Below are 21,708 nucleotides of genomic sequence, written 5' to 3'. Positions count from 1 at the left end.
CAGAACGCCATTGGTGCAGTTACCGGGGGGCGTGAATGACAGCGTCCCAGTTTCCGGTTCCGGCAGTACCGGGATCCTAGTCGAGATGGAGGAAGATGCGACCAGAGGCTGGCAGCCGCTGGGAACGGAGGGTCAAGCGGGGCCTGCGGCCTAGAGGTCCGGGGTTGGAGTTCGCCTCAGACGCGGTGGAGCCGCCGGGGTCTGAGAAGGTAAGAAACCGTGGGAGTAGCGGTGCCTGAGGGCTGAGGTCTCTAAGGACCCGGACCTGCCGGGGGGCAGTGGATGTCAGCGATGCTCGGCTGCCAGGCTCTAGAGCTCGCCCTGCAGTTTGGGGAACGAAGGGCAAGTCCGGCGAGGCATCCCTTCCTGGCTGAGGAGTATGAGATTCACGGACAGCAAAAGAAGCGTTGTGAGGAGCAGGTCCTAGGACCCAGAGGTGACTGTGCGGGGGACCGGGACCAAATCTGCATAAAGAGGGGTGCCATGTGGAGTGTGTGGAGAGGACTGTCATGTGGCCTCTATGAGAGGGATCACGTGGGTACTTATGGAAGACCAAGGAGGGCTGCCATGTCAGAGGAAGGAGATTACCTTGAAGGAGGGGTCGGGGCATCGCCTGGGAAATGTATGTTCAGTAGGACAGGTGGGCAAATGTAGTCACGTTTCATGGCAGACAGCTCCGGGATGCAGAGATCTGATGCAGATGCTGTAGGAAGGACAGAAGGAATAGAGGATGCTTGTCTCCACTCTTGTTTACATCTGAGAAGTGGGAACCCATGAGTGTCTTGTCAGTAGTTGTATAAGGTGATTTGATTGGTGTTTGACTGAAAAGACTGGAATGGACCAAATGATCCATTGTGTCCAGTTCCAGTGACAAGTTAGGATGGAGTCAGAGGGCTTTGGGATCATAATGTCATAATGATCCAGGATTCCTAGATAGGTGTTGTAATTCTTATATTGACAGTCCCTAATATTTAAAGCAATGCTTCCCAAACTTTGACGTGCATCTAGTGATCTTTTAAAAGTTGTTAGCTCTTATTCAGCAGATCTAGGGTACAGCCTGAAATTCTGTTTTTCTTTTTCTTCGTTGTACTGGGACTTGAACGCAGGGGCACTGTGCCACTGAACTATATCCCCAGCCCTTTTTATTTTGAAATAGGGTCTTGCCAAATTGCCAGGCTGTCCTCAAACTTGTGATCCTCCTGCCTCAGCCTCCTGGGTAGCTGGGATTACATATGTGCACCACCTCACTCAGCTTTGAAATTCTGTATTTCTTTGTGTGTTCATGTGTGTGAGAGCGTCCTACTGGGGGGTTTAACCCAGAGGCACTTTACCACTGAGCTACATCCCTAGATTGTTTGCTTATTTATTTTTTGTACTGGGGATTGAACCCAGGGGCACTCTACCACTAAGCTACTTTCCCACCTATTTTTTATTTTGAGACAGGATCTTGATAAGTTGCTTAGGGCCTTGCTAAGTTGCTGAGGCTGGCCTTGAACTTGCGATCCTCCTATCTCAGCTTCTTAAATTGCTGGGATTACAAGTGTGCACCACTACACCTGGCTCTATTGTCTTTCTTTTTTTTTTTTTTTTCCTGGTCATTGAACCCAGGTACCAAGCACTGAGCCACATCCCTAGCCTTTTTTTTATATATTATTTAGAGACAGGTTTTTCTTTTTTTTTTTTGTAATATTTATTTTGTTTTAGTTGTAGTTGGACACCATACTTTATTTTTATGTGGTGCTAAGGATTGAACTCAGCGCCTTAGAGACAGGTTCTTGATAAGTTGTTTAGGGCCTTACTAAGTTGCTGAGGCTGGCTTTGAACTTGTGATACTCAGCTGATGGGATTATACAGGTGTGTGGCCCAGATTCTACATTTCTAATCAGTGCCCAGATGATGCTTGTGATGCCAGTTAGTGGACCAGTCTGAGTGGCAAGAGCATCCCTATGCAGTAGAGCTTTCTGCGATAACAGAAATGCTTTGCTGTTAACAAAATGCTTTCACAATTTTTAGCTCCTATGGAGTTGCACCACAATCCTTGTATAGCTGCTGCAGCTTTGATTAGCCCCATTTCACAGACGAAGAAGCTGAATTCCAGTGAAGTGACTTGGTTCCAGTTTTACACCAGTAAATAATGGGGGACTCAAATATGGATCTACTGATGACTAGTGTTCTTTCCATTGTATATCCTTGCCTTCTAGAAAATACTGTCTTCTCCTGAGCCAGAGTTTTATCTTAGAACTTAGTGAATAGGCTTGCATGATTTGTGTTTGTATGTGTGTGTGCAAGGAGAGTACAAGTGAAGCAGAGGTACACACCTGGGCCAGTTTCTCCCTTCCCACTGGTAGAATCAGTAGTGGGAGCTCCACCTCTGATATTTCATTTGATCACTTAAGGACACAGTGTTCACTAATCCTGGGTCATCTGTTGGGTCCTCACAAGAAGCATGCAAGCCTGAGCAGGTTTTTTGTTTGTTTGTTTGCTTTTATGGTGCTGAGAATTGAACCCAGGTCTTGTGTATATTAGGCAAGAACTCAACCACTGAGCTACATCCCCAGCCCAAACCTGAGCAGTTTTAAAAGTGGGAGAAAATCTGGAACTGGAGCCAGACACACAAATAAGGGTCTGAGAAAGAACCATAAAGAAGTTGAGCTGACTCACTTGGGTGAAGGGAATACTGAAGGAAGTTTGCATAAACGTATCTGCAAAGAGGATTTTCCAGAGGGTAAAATAAGAGGAGCTGGTTTTGATATTTCAGCAGGAAACTTGAAGGTTATATAACAACAGGTTGAGATCTCACCATTTAGGAGTAACCTCCTTTTGAAAAGGCAGAGGGGGTGGGTACAGTGCCCTCACCCTTCTGAAGTGGCTCCTTGTTTTTTTTTTTTTTTGGTACCAGGGATTGAACCCAGGGATGCTCAACACTGAACCACATCCCTAGCCCCTTTTCATTTTTCATTTTGAGACAGGGTTTTGCTAATTTGCTTAGGGCCTTGCTAAATTGCTAAGACTGACTTTGAACTTGTGATCCTCCTGCCTCAGTGTCCGAAGTCGCTGGGATTACAGATGTGCAACATGGCATCTGGCAGTGGCTCATCCTTTGAGGTCCAACCCTTAATGGCTTCTCCTGTTACTATGACAACAGTAGGCCTTACCTTCTTCAGAGAATCCCAGTTTCCTTCTAGGAGTTTAAAATAGACTGGGCAGGGGAGAGATGGAGGCAAGGCAAGAAATGGTACATTGTATCCTGTTGTAGAATTTCTTTTCTTTTTTGGTACCAGGCATTGAACCCAGGGCACTTAAGCACTGAGCCACACCCCCAGCCCCTTTTTATTTTTCATTTTGAGACTGAGTCTTGCTAGGCTGTCTGCTAGGTTGCTGACAGCCTCCCTAAGTTGCCGAGGCTGGCTTTGAACTGTGATCCTCCTGCCTCAGCTTCCTGAGCTGTTGGCATTACAGGTGTGTGGCACCGTGCTCAACCTGTCATAGAATTTCTTATCAGGAGATGCTGGTACTTGGTGATTCAGCTTGACAGGTTGAAGAGGCACTCAGGAAACCAGGTCCTGGAACAGAATCTCATGGCCGGCTGTGCCCTTCTGCCCTGCACAGCACTCAGTTTGCACGTGCCTGCAGGAGGCCGTCTTGCCTGAGTCCTACTGTGTTTGTCCTGTGCTGAAACATGCCTGCTCAGTCATTCCAGGAGCAGAGCAGCCTTGGCTTTCTCTGAAACAAAGTGAGAGAAGTTCCTGGGCATCTGCATGGCCTGGGGCTTATGCTTAACCCTCCAGTGACCTGCAGTCATGAGGGCATTAACTTCACCTCCCCGTGGTGGGAATGACTTTCTTGACACTGAACAGAAGGATTTGTGTTGGAATCGTCAACTCCCATGGGGTAGAAGGCATGGTGGAGTAAAGAAATCTTGGCTTGTATGCTCCCTTCACCACTGGCCAGCTGCATGACCTTGGGCCTGTTATACTTCACTTGTCCAGCCCTCTATGTCCTCACTTGTCATAAATGTTTAACTGTACGCAGGTTAAGTTGTAAGGGCTGCATGAGGTGGTGATAGTAAATCCTAGCCTTTGCCTGTGTGTCTTTACCTCTCAGTGGTGAGGGAAGCATGACCTTGGGTCCCCAGATGACAAATACTGTGGGCAGGACAGACAGTGACCACCTTCTCTTGGAGGGTTCAAAGAAGATTGCACCACTGGACTTGGTGGGTATCTCAGGCTGAGCCTGGGGAGGAGGGCCATCTTGGCCCATAGCAGTGGCACATCAGTGTTCTGAGGGTCCTCCTGCCTGTAGAACCCCACCTCTGCCTCATTTCTCATGGCCTAGATTTCCCACTGTGGACAGCCCCTTTGACGGGTCTTCTGTCTCCAAGCCATTGCTGTTTTCTTTGCACTGTGTGCATGTATTCCTTCATATTATATATTTATTTATTTATTAGTTGTAGTTGGACACAACACCTTTATTTTTATGTGGTGCTGAGAATTGAACTCAGGGTCCCGCATGTGCTAGGCGAGCCGCAACCTCAGCTCTACTGCTGAGCCCCAGCCCCAGCCCCTGTATTCCTTCTTCTTTTTTTTTTTTTTTTATAGAGAGAGTGAGAGACAGACAGAGAGACAGAGAGAAGAGAGAATTTTTTAATATTTATTTTTTAGTTCTTGGCGGACACAACATCTTTGTATGTGGTGCTGAGGATCGAACCCGGGCCGCACGCATGCCAGGCGAGCGCGCTACCGCTTGAGCCACATCTCCAGCCCCTGTATTCCTTCTTTATTCAAGCTGCTTTGTCCTCCAGGAAGCCTGTCTTGTTCCACGCACCTCACCCATGCCTCGGCTCTCAGCTACTCAGATTGCGCTGTGGGTAACCCATACTCTAATGAAAGTGGTAACAGTGCAGCTCAGGGATTCCTGAAAAGCCAACCTCCCCCACCCCTGGACTTCCAGAGACTCCAAGAGCAATTCCCATGGAACAAAAGCTACCTAAGCCTGAGTTGGGACTTCTGTTAGGGAAGGTGATTGAGGATGGACTCTGGTTAGACACCTAGCATGAGGCTTGCCACCAGAATTGTTTGTGTAGAACATTTCAAATCCTCTAGAGTTGTCCCCACGAGGTGGCCATCTCCTTACCCATCTCTTGTCTCAAAAGCCAGGGGAGTCCCTGGCTTCTCACTTCCTGGAACTTTCAACTTCCCACTTTCCCTGCCTGGGTGAAAATTTCCAGTATCCTATATAACCAGTGGGCTACACTAGAGCATATGACATTTCCACTAAGTATATGATGTCCTCTGGTTTCACATTTCCTAAATTTGAAGCTCCTGATTTTAGACAGTTATTATATTAGTAAGTTTACTGGTTTGTTCGAAAGTCTAAGCAATGAATAAACTTAACATATGGGTCACATGTACAATCATTTGCCCCAGTCTCTTTCTCTTTGTGTCTTATATCCATTCCCTAGAGGGATGCGGTGTCTCCTTGAACAGACTGAATTTCTTGGCGGCAGAGTCTGTGTATCTGTCATTTCTCCCTTCATTTTCTAGGGCTGCGGTTGTGCTCTGTATGCTTAGGTTGAAAGCACAGGGTCAGACATGTCCTCCAATTTGTAGCGCTAGGCTTCTAGGTGGTTCTTTTCCCTTTCTGGAGTGCTATCTAATAACCAAAGAGGACTCTGACCTTTGGCCTGTCCCTGGGTCTCTAATTCTTTTCCCTGGAGGGTGATGGGGGTGCTTGTGGTGTAAAAGCCCGACTTGGGCTCTTCCCTTCACTTTCTTCTAATACAGATTGGAAAAGGGGGGCTCAGAGAAGCCAGCATGGGAAACCATGAACAAAATCAGATCTGTCAGGGAGCAGGGAGGCATGTGAAAAATGGAGGAACTTTGGGCAAAGGGGAAGGAGGGCAGGAAGGATGCATGGGGGTAAGAAAGACGGTGGAATGAGATGGACATCATTACCCTAGGTACATGTATGACTGCTCATATGGTGTGATGCTGTATTGTGTACAACCAAAGACATGTAAAGTTGTGCTGCAGTTGTATACAATGAATGAAAATGCATTCTGCTGTCATATATACCTAATTAAAATAAATAAATTAATTAAAAGAAATCAGACTTGTCAGCTGGTAAATGGTGGCAAGAGGCACCTTGCTGAGGATGTACGGCCAACATGGTGCCTTCTCAGTGAGCCCAGGGGCACAATAAATGGAGCACTTGGGGCTGAGGGTGTGGCTCAGAGGTAGAGCGCTCGCCTAGCTTGCGTGAGGTACGGTTTGATCCTCAGCACCACATAAAAATAAAATAAAGATGTTGTGTCCACCTATAACTAAAAAATAAATATTTTTAAATGGAGCAGTCCCTTCCAGCCTTCATGAAACTCCTAAATGTCACTTAATGACATCCCATTAGCCAACTTCAAAAGACCCTGCAACCTTCCAGGTGGTTCCTTTGACCACAGCATTCTGAACTCTGCCTGGCTGGGCCAGACAAGGAGAGTGGTCCCTGCCTCGGGCTGTGTCACGGTGGCCCAGGCAGAGAAAGTGCAGGATGGACAGTCCCAGATGCTAGGGTCGGGGACTGAGCTAAGAGTGGAGTCAGGAGGGTCACGATGGCGAGGGATGATTTCTGTATGGGGACCAGAATTGTGAAGGACGGTCAAGATGCTGATTTCTGAAGGCCGGTGATGGGCAGAGCCAAGCGGGGTGAAGTCTAAGCTTTGGGGAGGTGGGTGTCCCAGGAGAGGAGAAGGGGAATTTAGAAACTAGCCCAGAGGGGAAAGCACAAAGTTCTGACCTCCTTCCTCACGTCGCTCCACCCTGTCCAAATCCCAGGTCTCCAGGCACAATGGAGGACAAACGAAACATCCAGATCATTGAGTGGGAACATCTGGACAAGAAGAAGTTCTACGTGTTTGGTGTGGCAATGACCATGATGATTCGGGTCAGCGTCTACCCATTTACCCTCATCCGCACCCGCCTGCAGGTTCAGAAGGGCAAGAGCCTCTACCATGGGACCTTTGATGCCTTCATTAAGATCCTGCGAGCAGATGGTGTGTCTGGCCTCTACCGGGGGTTCCTGGTCAACACCTTTACCCTCATCTCTGGCCAGTGCTATGTCACCACTTATGAGCTCACCCGGAAATTTGTAGCTGACTACAGCCAGAGCAACACAGTGAAATCATTAGTGGCTGGTGGCTCGGCCTCCCTTGTGGCCCAGAGCATCACAGTGCCCATTGACGTGGTCTCCCAGCACCTGATGATGCAGCGCAAGGGGGAGAAAATGGGCCGCTTCCAGGTGCGTGGGAACCCAGAGGGACACGGGATAATTGCCTTTGGCCAAACGAAAGACATCATTAGGCAGATCCTGCGAGCTGATGGGCTTCGAGGTTTCTACCGAGGCTACGTGGCTTCACTGCTTACCTATATCCCAAACAGTGCTGTCTGGTGGCCCTTTTATCACTTCTATGCAGGTAAGCAGGGGCCAGGAAAATGGGGGATGGGGGCTACTGATAGGGTGAGGTACTGCTGCTCTGTGCAGGTTGCAGTGGAGATGAGAGTTAATGGGGGAATGGGCCATTCATCCAACAACTGTTTGAATCCAAGAGGATTCAAAGATGAGTGAGACATGGTTCTACCTTCAAAGAGCTTGTGAATGTAATGAGGGGGTCAGAGAAGTAAAGTAGGTGAGTATAGAACAGTTCATAGTGCGTGCTCTGGGTGTGCTGGGATCACCTTGTGTTAGCAGAGTATTGCCAGAGAATTGGAAGGTGGTGGGGTTCAAAAGCTGTTGGATGTTTGGGATTTGAAGATAGTAGTGAGCTTTTTTATTTTTTGGGTGTACTGGTGAGATTGAATCAAGGAGTACTTAACTACTGAGCTATATTCCCAGCCCTTTTTTTAAAAAAAAAAATTATTTATTTTGAGACAGGGTCTTGTTAAGTTGCTGAGGCTGGTCTCAAACTTGGAATCCTCCTGCCTCAGCCTCCTGAGCTGCTGGGATTACTGGTGTGCACCACTGCACCTAGCAATAGTGAGCTTTTGAGTTGGATGTTTTCCTTCAACATTATTAAACAAAGTGTGATTGAACTTTGAACGTTTCCATTCCTACAATGTGTCTTTGTTAATAAGATATTTTACTCTTTAAATATTTTCCAGAATCTGAATTACTTAGGGCTTCAGTAGACATTTTGCTTTCTGAAAGGTCAGAGCACATTGCCGAGTGCGGGACCTGAGTGTGCCTGCTTCCCCAGCTGTGGGTCACTACCACATTCTGGTCAGGGCATCTGTCCTCACAAGCTTCCTGATGGTTGCTGCTGGTTTCTTGCCTTTCGCACTGGGCATTCCGTCCTGTCCCAAAGGGTACTTTCTTTTTTTTTTTTTTTTTTTTTTTAAAGNTCACAGTGGACTTTCCAGTGGTATTGGCAATGAATGAATCCAGGTACTATTTCGTCATTGACATTTAGAAAAATTAATTTTCCTTTCTCTCTGTTTTTGTGATATTGGGAATTGTGCTTGACCACTCCCTCCTTCTTGTCTCATATTTAGTCCTGGTGATTCGAGAAAGTCTCTCCCCATTTTCTCTCTATTCCTGCTGAAATTGCTTGAATCTTTCTTAAGGTAGTATACATTTGTGTTGATTTTATTGTTTGCCTTATCTTTTCTGCTATGTGGAAATGTTCTTGGAAGGGGAAGAAAATAACACTGGCTGAATGCCCCGTGTGTGAGCTCTGTGTGGGGTGACCTTGCATCTTCATCATTATTTCCTTCTCGCAAGAGTCTTATGATGGAGGCATCTTCCCTGCTGCCCCAGTCTAGGCTGGCTTCCTTTTTGGATGTTCATATGAAGCCACATTTCTTTCAGATCACTCAGCTGAGTCTGTAATGATACATTCATTCATGTGATTATTAAGTTAATGTCTCTTTCCCCGTTGGAACTGCAGTGTGTTAGAACAGGGGCCATCTCTGTTTTTGTTCACTATCCTACCTTCCAACACTGGCTTGGTGGCTGAGTGTTCAATAAATATCTGTTGAGTGAGATTGGTTCTTGTCATTTCCTTTTGCTTCAAGTGTCGAGGCTGCCTTGTGGGCATTTAGAATAAAATCCAGTTTTCTTCTCATGGGCTCCACAGCGCGGCACCCTGTGGCCTCTGCTTCTCTGCTTCTCCACTCTGCTCCAGCCTCACTGATGTTCCTGAGTTTCCTGGTTCACATGAAGCTCTGTCCTGCTTCAGGGCCTTTGCAGATGATGTTCTCTCCGCCTAGGAAGCTCTTTCCTCTGGTGTGTGGCTGGCTCCTTCTCACGTTTCAGGCCCACCTTTGCAAAGACTTCCCTAGCCACTCTATTGGAAAGAAGGCTGTTTATGTTTTCTGTTTTGGCACCTTGTTTCCTTCTTAGCACTTGTCATGATTTGCAATTATTTTACCCTAAACTTTAGCTCTTGATTGGAATATAATTTCCATGAAGGTATTTCCCTGTTTCTCTGTTTTATGTCTACTGCTTATCACGGTGTCTTTGACCTGGGTTTATCTTCTTTTTTTGTGTGTCATTGACCTGGGTTAATCTTTTTTTTTTTGTGGGTGAGGTACTAGGGATTGAACCCAGGGGTGTTTAACCACTGAGCCATATCCCCAGCCCATTTTAATTTTTAAACTTTGAAAAAAAGGGCCTCCCTAAATTGCTGAGGCTGGTTTTGAATTTACCATCCTCCTGTCTCAGCCTCCTGAGCCATTGGGATTACAGGTGTGTGCCATTACACCAGCGAATCCCCATCCCCCCTTTTTTTATTGATACAATTCTTGTTAAATTGCTTAGGGGTCACTTAATTATTGAGGCTGACCTTGAATTTAGGATCCTCCTGCCTTAGCCTACCACCAAATCACTGGTATTACAGTTTTGTGCCACCATGGCTGGATGGGATTATCTTCTGCCTTGTAAATAATAGGTGTTCAACAAACATTTATTGAATGAATAATGCATGAATGAATGATACTACTACTAATTATTATTGTTTTGCTTTTGTGGTGCTGGGGCCTCTTGGATGCTAGGTGAGCACTCCACCAACTGAGCTATATCCTCAGCCTTTGAATGAATAATGGAGAGGAGGGAAAGACAGGAACTCTTTCCCTCCACCCCTTTGCCTTTGTTTTATTCATCCCCTCCCTATCCCCAGGAAAGTGGCATGCTATGTAGGTATAGTCAGAATTGGAATCTGGATCCCAATGCTACATTTTGTGATTGCAAAATGCTTTCTTTGCAGGAGAAACAGGGCACCCAGTAAGGCACAACTGCCAATNAATGGAGTGTTTTTTTTTTTTTTTTTTTTTTGTTAAAGGTGGGCACCTCCAACAACCAAGTCCCCCCTCCCAGGGAGAAGGCTCTTTTTTTTTTTTTTAAGAGAGTGAGAGTGTGAGAGAGAGAGAGAGAGAGAGAGAATTTTTTAATATTTATTTTAGTTTTCGGCGGACACAACATCTTTGTTTGTATGTGGTGCTGAGGATCGAACCCGGGCCGCAGGCCTGCCAGGCGAGCGCGCTACCGCTTGAGCCACATCCCCAGCCCCCAAAGGGTACTTTCTAATGACTTCCTGTCCTGTAATCATTTCATCCTATGGCACTGTACTTTTCTGGTGATTCTTTTATTTTCCTGATTATACCTTCTTTTTATTGCTAACTCTCTTTCTTCTTCTGTTTCATCTGGACTCTTTGGTAAAATTCAGATTCTTAGACTCTACCCCTGACCTTTTGGAAATGAATTTTGAAAATCTCTAAAAAAAAAAATTTTTTTTTTTTTTGTACCAGGGATTGAACGCACAGGCACTTAACCACTGAGCCACCTCCCTAACCCTGTTTTTTATTTTGAGACAGAGTCCTTTAAGTTGCTTAGGGCCTCACTATATTGCTGAGGCTGGCTTTGAACTTGCCATCCTCCTGCCTCAGCCTCCCAAACTGCTGGGATTACAAGTGTGTACCACCATGCCTGGCAAAATTTATTTTTTGTATTTTGTGTTATTGGAGGTTGAACCTAGGATTCTATATTCCCAGCCCTTCATATTTTTTATTTGGGGACAGGGTCTTGCTAAGTTGCCCAGGCTGGCCTTGAACTTGAGATCCTCCTGCTTCAACCTGCTGAGTCTCTGACATTACAAGTGTGTGCCACCATGGAAGATCCTGGCAATCTTTTTTTTGTTTGTGTGGGCAGATACCAGGGATTGAACTCAGGGGCACTTGACCACTGAGCCACATCCCCAGCCCTATTTTTTATTTGTATTTTATTTAGAGACAGGGTCTCACTGAGTTGCTTAGCACCTCACTTCTGCTGAGGCTGGCTTTGAACTCCTGATCGTCCTGCCTCAGCCTTCCAAGCTGCTGGGATTGTAGGCACATGCCACTGCACTCTGCCAGATTCTGGCAATCTTAATATTAAAAAAGTTTCCCAGGGCCTGGGAAGAGCACTTGTCTTGCACATGTGAGGTCCTGGGTTCGATCCTCAGCACCATGTAAAAATAAATAAATAAATAAAATAAAGGTATTGTGTCTAACTACCACTTAAAAAAAAAGAAAAGAAAAGCTTCCCAGGCTTGGTGCAGTAGTGCATACCTATAATCCCAGCAACTCAGAAGGCTGAGGCAGGAGGAGCACAAGTTTCAGGCGCCTCAGCCACTTAACAAGACCCTATCTCAAAATAACAAAAGAGCTGGGGTACAGCTGAGTGGAAGAGCACTTGCTTAGCATGTGTGAGGTCTTGAGTTTGATCACTACAAAACAGGAAGGAAAGAAGGGAGAGAGGGAGTGAGGGAGGAAGGGAAAAGAGTCCCAGGAAGTGTGAACATTTGTTTGGCTTTCTGTCCTCATTTGGTTTTATTTACAATTAGAGGTGCATTTCCCCAATATGTCTAGTATCTTTCGTTCCCAAATTAACCTTTTCCAAAGTCTGGTCAGACATTCTGACTCTTGGACCTCTTGACATGAAGGCATCTACTGACATTTGAAATTTTTTTCATGTAAGTATGCTGGCTTTCCCTTCTGACTGACTTCATCTGTCAGAGGCCTTGTTTTTCTCCACATCTTTTAGGCTGACTCCTTGGGAATTGTGCTTGACCACTCCCTCCTTCTTGTCTCATATTTAGTCCTGGTGATTCGAGAAAGTCTCTCCCCATTTTCTCTCTATTCCTGCTGAAATTGCTTGAATCTTTCTTAAGGTAGTATACATTTGTGTTGATTTTATTGTTTGCCTTATCTTTTCTGCTATGTGGAAATGTTCTTGGAAGGGGAAGAAAATAACACTGGCTGAATGCCCCGTGTGTGAGCTCTGTGTGGGGTGACCTTGCATCTTCATCATTATTTCCTTCTCGCAAGAGTCTTATGATGGAGGCATCTTCCCTGCTGCCCCAGTCTAGGCTGGCTTCCTTTTTGGATGTTCATATGAAGCCACATTTCTTTCAGATCACTCAGCTGAGTCTGTAATGATACATTCATTCATGTGATTATTAAGTTAATGTCTCTTTCCCCGTTGGAACTGCAGTGTGTTAGAACAGGGGCCATCTCTGTTTTTGTTCACTATCCTACCTTCCAACACTGGCTTGGTGGCTGAGTGTTCAATAAATATCTGTTGAGTGAGATTGGTTCTTGTCATTTCCTTTTGCTTCAAGTGTCGAGGCTGCCTTGTGGGCATTTAGAATAAAATCCAGTTTTCTTCTCATGGGCTCCACAGCGCGGCACCCTGTGGCCTCTGCTTCTCTGCTTCTCCACTCTGCTCCAGCCTCACTGATGTTCCTGAGTTTCCTGGTTCACATGAAGCTCTGTCCTGCTTCAGGGCCTTTGCAGATGATGTTCTCTCCGCCTAGGAAGCTCTTTCCTCTGGTGTGTGGCTGGCTCCTTCTCACGTTTCAGGCCCACCTTTGCAAAGACTTCCCTAGCCACTCTATTGGAAAGAAGGCTGTTTATGTTTTCTGTTTTGGCACCTTGTTTCCTTCTTAGCACTTGTCATGATTTGCAATTATTTTACCCTAAACTTTAGCTCTTGATTGGAATATAATTTCCATGAAGGTATTTCCCTGTTTCTCTGTTTTATGTCTACTGCTTATCACGGTGTCTTTGACCTGGGTTTATCTTCTTTTTTTGTGTGTCATTGACCTGGGTTAATCTTTTTTTTTTTGTGGGTGAGGTACTAGGGATTGAACCCAGGGGTGTTTAACCACTGAGCCATATCCCCAGCCCATTTTAATTTTTAAACTTTGAAAAAAAGGGCCTCCCTAAATTGCTGAGGCTGGTTTTGAATTTACCATCCTCCTGTCTCAGCCTCCTGAGCCATTGGGATTACAGGTGTGTGCCATTACACCAGCGAATCCCCATCCCCCCTTTTTTTATTGATACAATTCTTGTTAAATTGCTTAGGGGTCACTTAATTATTGAGGCTGACCTTGAATTTAGGATCCTCCTGCCTTAGCCTACCACCAAATCACTGGTATTACAGTTTTGTGCCACCATGGCTGGATGGGATTATCTTCTGCCTTGTAAATAATAGGTGTTCAACAAACATTTATTGAATGAATAATGCATGAATGAATGATACTACTACTAATTATTATTGTTTTGCTTTTGTGGTGCTGGGGCCTCTTGGATGCTAGGTGAGCACTCCACCAACTGAGCTATATCCTCAGCCTTTGAATGAATAATGGAGAGGAGGGAAAGACAGGAACTCTTTCCCTCCACCCCTTTGCCTTTGTTTTATTCATCCCCTCCCTATCCCCAGGAAAGTGGCATGCTATGTAGGTATAGTCAGAATTGGAATCTGGATCCCAATGCTACATTTTGTGATTGCAAAATGCTTTCTTTGCAGGAGAAACAGGGCACCCAGTAAGGCACAACTGCCAATTCACTGTTTGTGTTTTTGTTGTTTTCCCCACTGTTTCTGTTTGCACGCCAACTCTGGGGAAGAAAGTGATTAGAAACTGGGGAAGAGGTGATTCTGGTAGGGCTGAAGGAGCTCTGCCATGCCAGCTGGGACTTGGAAGCCCTCACTTCTGCCCTGCCAACCCCCTCCTCCCTACTTCTCCTCCTCCTGTCTTTAGTTGCTTGGTTACAAACTACCAAAACTAGGAGCATGAGAAAAAAATTCTTAGCAGTATGGTGACTGACCATAGAAGAGAAAATTGAGAGGGAATCAAAGTTCTTGCAATGGCTTCAGGCTCTAAATGGCTTACCTCTTGGGTCTCATTACTTTCTTTCTCTCATTCTGCTCCAGGCTACTGAATTCACTGCCCCTTGAACAATTCAGGTGTGCTCTTGAGGTGAAGAGACTTTGCATGGGATATTATCTTGAGCCTGGAGAGCTCTTTCCACAGATCCATGTGGCTTGTACCCTCTTTTTCATCTTTCTGCTCATCTTCACTTCTTGGAAAGGACTTCTATGACTACTTGTTAAAAATGGACACTTCTTCACCCTCACCCTTGGCCTTCCCATCTCCCTTTCCTGCTTTATTTTCATCTACAGTACATACCTTCTTTTTATTTTTTTTTTTAATTTTGTGCCTCCAATTTTTTATTTTATTTTAATTTTTTTGAGAGAGAATTTTTTTAATATTTTATTTTTTGGCGGACACAACATCTTTGTATGTGGTGCTGAGGATCGAACCCTGGCCGAACACATGCCAGGAGAGCACGCTACCGCTTGAGCCACATCCCCAGCCCACTTTTTATTTGTTTATTGTCTGTCTTCCCCCACTAGAATGTGAATTTCTTAAGGGCAGGAAATTGTGGCTCTTTTATTCACTGTTAAGTCCTGAAGAACCAGGGTGATAAGCTCATGGTAATCACTCAATAAATCTTTGTTGGATAAATTAATGAACTCCTTTTCACATCCAGAAAAGTTAAAGCAGAAAAGTTCAATCACAGTGGACTTTCCAGTGGTATTGGCAATGAATGAATCCAGGTACTATTTCGTCATTGACATTTAGAAAAATTAATTTTCCTTTCTCTCTGTTTTTGTGATATTGGGAATTGCTCCCAGAGGTACTTTACCACTGAGCTACATTCACAGTCATTTTTAAAATTTAAAATTTTGAGATAGGGTCTTGCTAAGTTGCTCAGAGTTGCTGACATTGACCTCAAACTTGTGATCCTCCTGCCTCAGCTTCCCAATGCATTTTTCTTCTTGAAATAGGCTGGTGAAAAGTTCTCACTGTGGGATAAGAATTTCTATTTTAAATTTTTTATACCAATATTTATTTATACCTTTATTTAATTTATTTTTATGTGGTGCTGAGGATCAAACCCAGTGCCTCACACTTGTTGGGCAAGCACTCAGCCACTGAGCTACAACCCCAGTCCTAAAATTACTTGTTTTTATTTATAAAAACATTCATATAGTGGCTGGGGATGTAGCTCAGTGGCAGAGCACTTACCTAGCATGTATGAGACCTTGAGTTAAATCCCCAGTACTGCCCCCCCCCCAAAAAAAAAAAATCACACTGGCCAAAATTCAAAAGATGGGTAAAGGAATACAGTATGCAATGAAAAGACTCTTTACACACTGGAGTCATCCAGTTCCCTTTCATAGAGACAATCAGTGTCACAGTTTATCCTACCAAAATTATTTAATGCATATGTAAGCAAATATGTAGCATCTGCTTGTCTAGCCTATGACTTGGGAGGAACAGAGCAAGAACACAGTTTTTATATCAGGAAGAATATTCTGTCCATCAGATGAAAGGAGTCATCTATAAAGAGGTTTTGATATTCTCTTTTCCAGGGGAGTCTTATCCTATTTAAATGGGTGATATCACCAAGATGACTCTAGAAGGGGCCTGAGATGTATAATGTGATTTTTTTTTTCTTGTTATTGAATATTGCCATCTATCCCAGCTGGCGACTTAATGCTGGTTCACAAAATCTGACTATTCCAATAACTTAAAAAACGGCGAAGAAAGCACGCAAACACACAGAAGTACCTTTTCAATAGTCCAGGGACAGCTCTGAGACCTTAGGGGTCTGTGAAAAGAGAAAGAGCCACTGGAATTCTTTATTCTTATATATGGGACACACAAGGGGAGGGTCCATGGAACATTCTATCCCCAAAAGGGCAATGGGGTAGGATTACATAGGAATAGGTAGTGTAACTCAACCCCCTGCAGAGACGCTTACTCCTGGAGCCACGCCTTGTTATCCGAGTTGGGGTAATGCCCAAGTTACTGCCACCTGGCACTACCGTGCCAGACTGAATGCGATAATTGTTCAGAACCCATGCATTAGGACTTAAGGCATCTGCATCCAGGCAGCTCCTGACAATTGGATGAAGGCATAAACAGGGAAGAGAAAAGATGGGAATCGTAGGTCTCAGGTGGCAAAGGATGGAGGGCTTGTCATGGTTGCGAAAGTGAGTAAAAGCAAGCAGAAACGGTGAGGGCAGTTTGGTGGTACCTCATGTCTCAGGCATTGTCTTTCCCTGGATTTCAGAGCAGCTCTCGCACCTGTGTCCTAAGGAGTGCCCTCACATTGTCTTTCAAGCCATCTCGGGGCCCCTGGCTGCAGCCACTGCCTCTATCCTCACCAATCCCATGGATGTCATCCGAACTCGTGTGCAGGTAATACTGGTCTCCTCCCCAACCCTCCTCCCAGAGAAGCCATGAGAAACATAATCTTCAGGCCCTCCAGCATTCCCTTGACCTCTATGTGACATGGTCTTTTGGTCTAGTCAGTCTGTTCCTGGTCATCCAAGTCCCTTCCTTGTGCTTCTCATCTGCAGAAACAAACCAGTGAGCACTTGGAAGTACCTAGATTGTTTTTCTTACCCTGTCTCCTACCTTGTGTGACTCTACCTGGTTTCTTCTAGCTATTAGCATACCTATAAGTCATTCTATCTTCACCTTGCAGTTGTGATTATTAGAAGTATTGATTTCAACTCTGGGCACAGTGGTACATTACCCGTAATCTAGCAACTCGTGAGGCTGAGGCAATAGGATCTCAAGTTCAAAGCCTGTCTTAGCAACTTAGTGAGGCCCTAAGCAACTCAGTGAGACCCTGTCTCTAAATAAAATATAAGAAGGGCTGGGGATGTGGCTCAGTGGTTAAGCGCCTCTAGATTTGGCCCCTGGTACACACACACACACACACACACACAAAAAAAAAAAAGGTATTGATTTCAGTTAGTTTCGTAAGTCTGTCTGATTTTTTTCCACTAGGCTATGGGTTCTCAACAGAGAGTGAGAGTGACTGTTCTTTTTTTTTTGGTACCGGGGATTGAACTCAAGGGCACTCGACAATTGAGCCATATTCCCAGCCCTAATTTGTATTTTATTTAGAGACAGGGTCTCTTTAAGTTGTTAGCACCTCACTTTTGCTGAGGCTGGCTTTGAATTGCGATCCTTCTGCCTCAGCCTCCTGTCACCACACCTGGCTATTTTTTATTTTTGTGACAGGGTCTCGCTAAGTTGCTGAGTCTGGCTTTGAATTTGTGATCCTCCTGCCTCAGCCTCTCAAGTTGCTAGGATTATAGATGTGTGTCACCATGCTGGGGGAGAGTGATTTCACAGATTGTTTTGTTTCAACTGAGTAAAAATGCTGACAAAGCCCTTACAGTCTGTCTTCAGTCAGCTCAAAGACTCTTTCCTTCACCTAGAAATAGAGTCTGAATGATGGTGTATAATATTGCAAAGGGTAGATTTTACTCTAGTTTTAGGTGGAAAGAAGGGAGATTTGTTTTTCTTTCCCCCCCACTTTAAGTATTGGAGAATTGAACCCAGGGCCCTGGTCATGCTAGACAAGTACTCTACCACTGAGCTGTGTATCCAGCTCTTTTCTTCACCTGTTTAGTTGTCTAAGCTGGCCTCAAACTTATAATCCTCCTGCCTCAGACTCCCTAATAGCTGAGATTATAGGTTTGCACCAACATGCTGGCTGCAAAGGAGATTTTGTCTGATTTTTGGGAAAGATAGAGAATCAAGAAAGATGAACAAGAGATGGGATCATTGGGTTATGTTGAGGAGAAAAGGGAAGGAAAAGAACATTAACAGGTTGGGGAGCCATATGTGGTGGCCTGTGTCTGTAGTCCCAGCTGTTCAGGAGACTGACGTAGAGGACCATGAGTCCAGAAGTTCAAGACCAATCTATGCAACATGGTAGAACCCCCTCTCAAAAAACCAAACCAAACCAAACAAAAAATAAAGCAACAACATCAAAAAAGTATTTTGGAGATAAAGTCAGTTTCTCTGCTATCAGAATGTCTAGAAGGAGACAGGTAGCAAATACAGGTATTTTTTCTCCCTAGAAAAGAATGTCTCCTGCTGCATTTGAAAATGAATACACCGGCATCTGATTGGCTAGTCCCCATTCTCTCCTGAGCCTGTCCTGAGTGTTCTAGGAGATCCAAGGGAAAGGACAGGTCTCTACTCTGAGGAGCTCCCAGAGGCGTAGCTAGAAAAGCCCCTGGCATGGCTGTGGAGAACTGGAAGGTTGGGGAGCAGAGGTGGTACTAGTGAAGAAGAAGGGCCTGTGGAGGAGGTGCTGATGGAGGCAGGGGCACTGGGGAGGGCTGGGATCAGCTTGTGTAGGTCATGCTGTAGGGAGGGGGACAAGGAATGTGTCTGTTCAGCCGAGGAGCTGAGTGGTCAGTCTCTAAAGGGTGTGGTTTAGGAGTGGGGGAAGAGTGGGACCACTGAGAAAGAAGAGATTAATGCCCTGGCCAAGCTTCCAGTGCGACAGGGAAGACAGGCCATGGTGTGTGTGAGCGATGACAAGGATGGAGGGGAGGGTTCTCGCCCTGGGCTTCAGACAGATTGAGATGACTAGAGTCACACTCCCAGACTGGCAGAACTGCAGAGGACCTTGGAGGGGATTTAATCCAGCATCCTCAAGACCAGAGAGAAGAACCTGGCCAAGACTTACAGCTAGGTGGCTTAGCTAGCGATGTGAAGAGTTAACATGACTGAACATTGACTCTCTGCCAGGTTCTGTTCTCAGCATTTACAAATATTAGTTTCTTTTTGTTCAGAACAACCTCATGGCATAAAAACTATTATCACTGTTTTATATTTGAGGAAACTGAAATGTAAAGAGTTAAATTGCCCAGGGATATGCTGTTAATAAGCTGGGGATCAGACTTCGAACCCAGGCAGTCTGGCACCAGGGCGCATACAAAGTCCCTGTGCTTTCTGGTTCTCAGAAGCAGAATCCAGCCCTTCTGCCTCCCAGGTAGTTCTCCCCACATGAGCCTGAGGCAGAGGGAGACTGTGCAGAGGGCACTGACCGCAGACTGTGATCCCCAACTGTGTTGACTTCCAGGTTGAAGGCAAGAGCTCCATCATCCTGACCTTCAGACAGCTGATGGCAGAAGAGGGACCTTGGGGCCTCATGAAGGGCCTCTCGGCCAGAATCATCTCAGCTACTCCTTCCACCATCGTCATTGTGGTGGGCTATGAGAGCCTCAAGAAACTCAGCCTGCGACCGGAGCTGGTGGACTCAAGACACTGGTAGCCAGTGGTGGGCAGAGAAGCTGGCTGTTTCCCACTACTCTGGGCTGGGGGCAGAGCAGGGAAGATAGTGTCCTCTCTAATGCCCCCACTACATACCCAGCCCTGTCCTGGGCCAGGTGGCCTGTCTGGGAAAGGGACAGAGACTTTGGACTGCTCTTGCTGAAGAGGTTCCATGCCTGGCTTCCCTGCCCCAACTATTTTTAATTCTCCTACTGAACTGGGCTCCCTTCCTCAGCTCCTGGCCTGGAGACCCACCTTGCCTGACCTGCTAGCCCCCTCAGGCTTCCCTTTGCATCTTCCCTGAGGTCCTGAGAAGATCTGTGCATAGAGCTTATTGACTACCACTGATTTCTCCTCTTGGGCTTTCAGCCAGACTCTAAGCAGTTGCCCCCCACTCTTACCACGTCACCTCTGAGGCTAGCTCATTTTTAATTTGGGTCTGAGCTGCCCACCAGACTACTCTGCATTTCTTACACTTTGGGGTAAGTTGCCAGGCACTTTTGCACAGTCAGAGCAGCAAAATCCCTGTCTCTACAGAGCACTCGTCTTTTCTTTGGAGGAGTTACTGAGATGGGGAGAAAAGCTGATACTTTATTTTATGTGTATATTTTTAAACGTCTGTGAACCAGGCTCTTGTCGTAGTCCTGCTAAAGCACCAGTCCTGCTGTCAGAGCCTACCCCTGCCTTAGACAGGTGGGAAAATGTCACGTAGCCTTTTCCTCAATCCCAGTCCTATCCCTTCACTGTCCCTTCAACCCCAGCAGCCCCTGTACAATATGAGCTGTTGCCTTCCCCTGGCCCAGATGAGGACAGTGGGGTGGGGGGCACAGTTCTAAATAGGTTGGGCTGAATCGGGTACACTGGGCTTGGAGCACCACCTTGAAAAGTCAGGTTGAGAGAGTAGTTGGTTTGGAAAGAAACAAGAGGGTATGTGTTCCCCATCAGGCCAGCTGAGCCCAGCCTAGGAGAGAACAGTGGAGGTTCTCAACCCCATTGAGAGGCAGCCATGAGGTACACATACACCCCAGTCACTCATACTCACGGCAACAGTGTTGTCTCACAGTGGAAATCTGAGATGTGGAATGTTTTTTTTCCCCTTCTCTCTGGGTGTAAAGAGTCATCCCAGTCATGGTACCCTGTGCTTGAAGAGAATAAAGAGCAGTTTAGGAAGTCACCTAATACCAGGATCACTGCATTTACCAGCCTGATACTGCCAAGATTATCTGTTGAAGCTCCACTCAGAAGCTAGGAGACCCACTCCTGCTCCCCTGCCTCATTCTTCCCCACCCCACCTCCTCCACCAAGCCTGGGTTGGGTGGAGAGGTGCAGCGAATGGAAGGAGAAGGAGGCAGTCAACCCTGCCTTCCCACTTGAAACATTTGGTCTGAATGATCCTTTAAACCTATTTAATGGTCCCACCTGCTGGGGAAGGCCCCGGTGCCATTGAAAGGTGCTAGCTACCTGAAGCCTTGATATTTCCCACTTTCTTACACCCTGGCCATACCAGACTCTGAAAACCAGATTTCACTACCTTCACCGCCAACCATGTTCCATCTTGTCTCTAGTTAAGGATTTTCCCCTTTTCATTTTATTTATTTAAAAAAAATTTTTTTTTTTTGGTCCCTACCTTCACTTTGTCTTCCAGTTTCTTTTCACAAATAGTCATCCTAAAGGTTGGGCACACAGGAAGCAAGGGCCCTCCTCTCTTTTTTAAGTTTTTTTCCCAGTGAGCGCTGGAGGATGGTGTTCTCAGTGCCACCCTTCTCCCTCAGAACCGGTCTTCCGTGCTGACGTGGGGGTCCTCTCCTGCCTCAGGTGTGACTCCCTCCCCGCTCCTCTCCTGTAGGGTACTCAGTCTTCCACCTGTCCCCCGCCCCACACACAGTTTTCAAGGGTGTTGTGGAGAATTAATGGGACCCTGGCCCCTACTTTCCCTTAATAGTTTAGGAGCTGGGATTGGGTTTAGGACAGTTTTTGCTGGGGATGAGACCGTGGACTTCCATTTTCCTACGACTTGGAGACCAAAGCAGCCGGCAATTTGGTGTATTGATTAGCAACCAAACTAGAAGAAACTCCTAGAGAATGGGCAAGACCGGAACCTGACTGCAGGAGCACTGAGAGGGAAATGAAAACACGTGAACGTCTGACCCAATGAACTCTTGTGAATATCAGCAGGGAATATTCACTTTTGCACTGTACGATGTCTTTGAAGTGTAATTAAAAGTTTTTACGAGCCCCTAAGCTTT

The 21,708-nt window shown here is 45.8% G+C and overlaps 1 protein-coding gene across 2 annotated transcripts; it reads left to right on the top strand.

Annotated features, from left to right (window-relative positions):
• The first annotated feature begins 50 nt into the window (after positions 1 to 50).
• On the top strand, positions 51 to 21,059 carry Slc25a44 (solute carrier family 25 member 44). 2 transcript variants are annotated; one of them, XR_007351853.1, is made up of 4 exons: positions 51 to 209; positions 6,828 to 7,465; positions 16,454 to 16,576; positions 19,272 to 21,059. XR_007351853.1 is itself a non-coding variant. In XM_015502730.2 (4 exons), exons 2-4 carry the CDS (start codon positions 6,841 to 6,843, stop codon positions 19,461 to 19,463), a joined length of 945 nt encoding a protein of 314 aa, XP_015358216.1. In that variant the 5' UTR covers positions 51 to 209; positions 6,828 to 6,840; the 3' UTR covers positions 19,464 to 21,059. The 2 variants fall into 2 exon arrangements, 1 of the variants encoding a protein (XP_015358216.1); XM_015502730.2 differs by having other exon boundaries at positions 16,449 to 16,576.
• The last annotated feature ends 649 nt before the right edge of the window (positions 21,060 to 21,708 follow it).

This window comes from Marmota marmota, unplaced genomic scaffold (assembly GCF_001458135.2).
Source record: "Marmota marmota marmota unplaced genomic scaffold, marMar, whole genome shotgun sequence".
Lineage (NCBI taxonomy): Eukaryota > Metazoa > Chordata > Mammalia > Rodentia > Sciuridae > Marmota > Marmota marmota.
Note: the sequence above shows the minus strand (reverse complement) of the source record. Positions and strands in the feature narration are given on the sequence as shown.